Source organism: Hibiscus syriacus, unplaced genomic scaffold (genome assembly GCF_006381635.1).
Source record: "Hibiscus syriacus cultivar Baekdansim isolate YM2019G1 unplaced genomic scaffold, ASM638163v2 tig00111336_pilon, whole genome shotgun sequence".
Lineage (NCBI taxonomy): Eukaryota > Viridiplantae > Streptophyta > Magnoliopsida > Malvales > Malvaceae > Hibiscus > Hibiscus syriacus.
The window spans coordinates 617725-618755 of record NW_024063063.1 but is presented as its reverse complement, the minus strand read 5'-3'; the positions used below and the strand labels follow the sequence as shown (position 1 = coordinate 618755).

Sequence of the window (1031 nt, the reverse complement as noted above, 5' to 3'; positions counted from 1 at the left end):
ATAGGGACGCTGTAGCATAGGCTTGCTGCTGCTGGGGTCGTGCTCCCAGAATACCAGGCTGCCATGGTCCAACTTGCCTACCCCAAGGTTGTGTCAGATATGGACAAGGAGGCAGGGCCCAAAGTGGTTGCATCCATATCCGCCAAGGAGGCATAGCCCATGGTGGTTGCATCGGACCCTGCTGACCGCCGCCCAAGTTCGGACCACCTCCATGGTTGCCACCATGTCCAGCACCCGGCGTCTGACCTCCACTACTAGTAGGTTTGCAATTTTTATTTTTGTTGCGGTGCTTGTTTTGTTTCCCACGTGCGTGACCTGGAGGAGGATGATTAGAAATCTCATCAGTGTCACGATTAGTCACCATCATCGCATCATCAACCGTCGCCTCCTTCATGTTGGTTTCTTCTAAGGCCAACATCAATCGAACTTCATAAAAAATGTGGTAGTACCTTTTTGTGGTGAATAACATAAGCAACTCCTTTGTAAGCCGATGTGAGACCACCCACCATACGAAGAACTAGACAATTGTTCGAAACCGAAGCACCCACATTCTTGAGTTGGTCGAAAAGTGTTTTGAGGTGCTGCAAATATGCAGAAACCTAGGAGAAATCCTTCAAGTAGGTGTTGTTGAACTCGTGTTCCAAGGAAACGACACGAGAGTTCTCATTACCCTTAAACAAATCGCGAAGACGATTCCATAGAGTCATGGAAGAAACATCGGCTTCAATAATGGTATTCAAGAGATCTGTCGAAATCGTGGAATAAGTCCATTGAACCACAAAAACATCCAACGTATACCACAACTCTTGATCTTCCTGACTAAGGGTGGCCGGCTCTGTGGCCTTCCCGTCCTTAGATTTCGGTGGGATAATATGATGATGAACCTAGTGAGATCGACAATGAACCTTGAATAACTTTACCCAATTTGTATACTGGACGTTCTCCATCTCAAGAGTAATGGGAATATGTGTCTTGATATTAGAAACAACAAGAGCAGGGTGAAAGGATGAGGAAGATGATGTGGGAGCCAT

General features: G+C 46.6%; 1 protein-coding gene across 1 annotated transcript; it reads right to left on the bottom strand.

Moving 5' to 3' along the window:
- Positions 1–599: 599 nt before the first annotated feature.
- LOC120158955 lies at positions 600–1031 on the bottom strand. Its single transcript, XM_039169665.1, has 2 exons — positions 939–1031; positions 600–884 (listed from the first exon to the last, which is right to left on the bottom strand). The coding sequence occupies exons 1-2, from the start codon at positions 1029–1031 to the stop codon at positions 600–602; spliced, it is 378 nt and encodes a 125-aa protein (XP_039025596.1).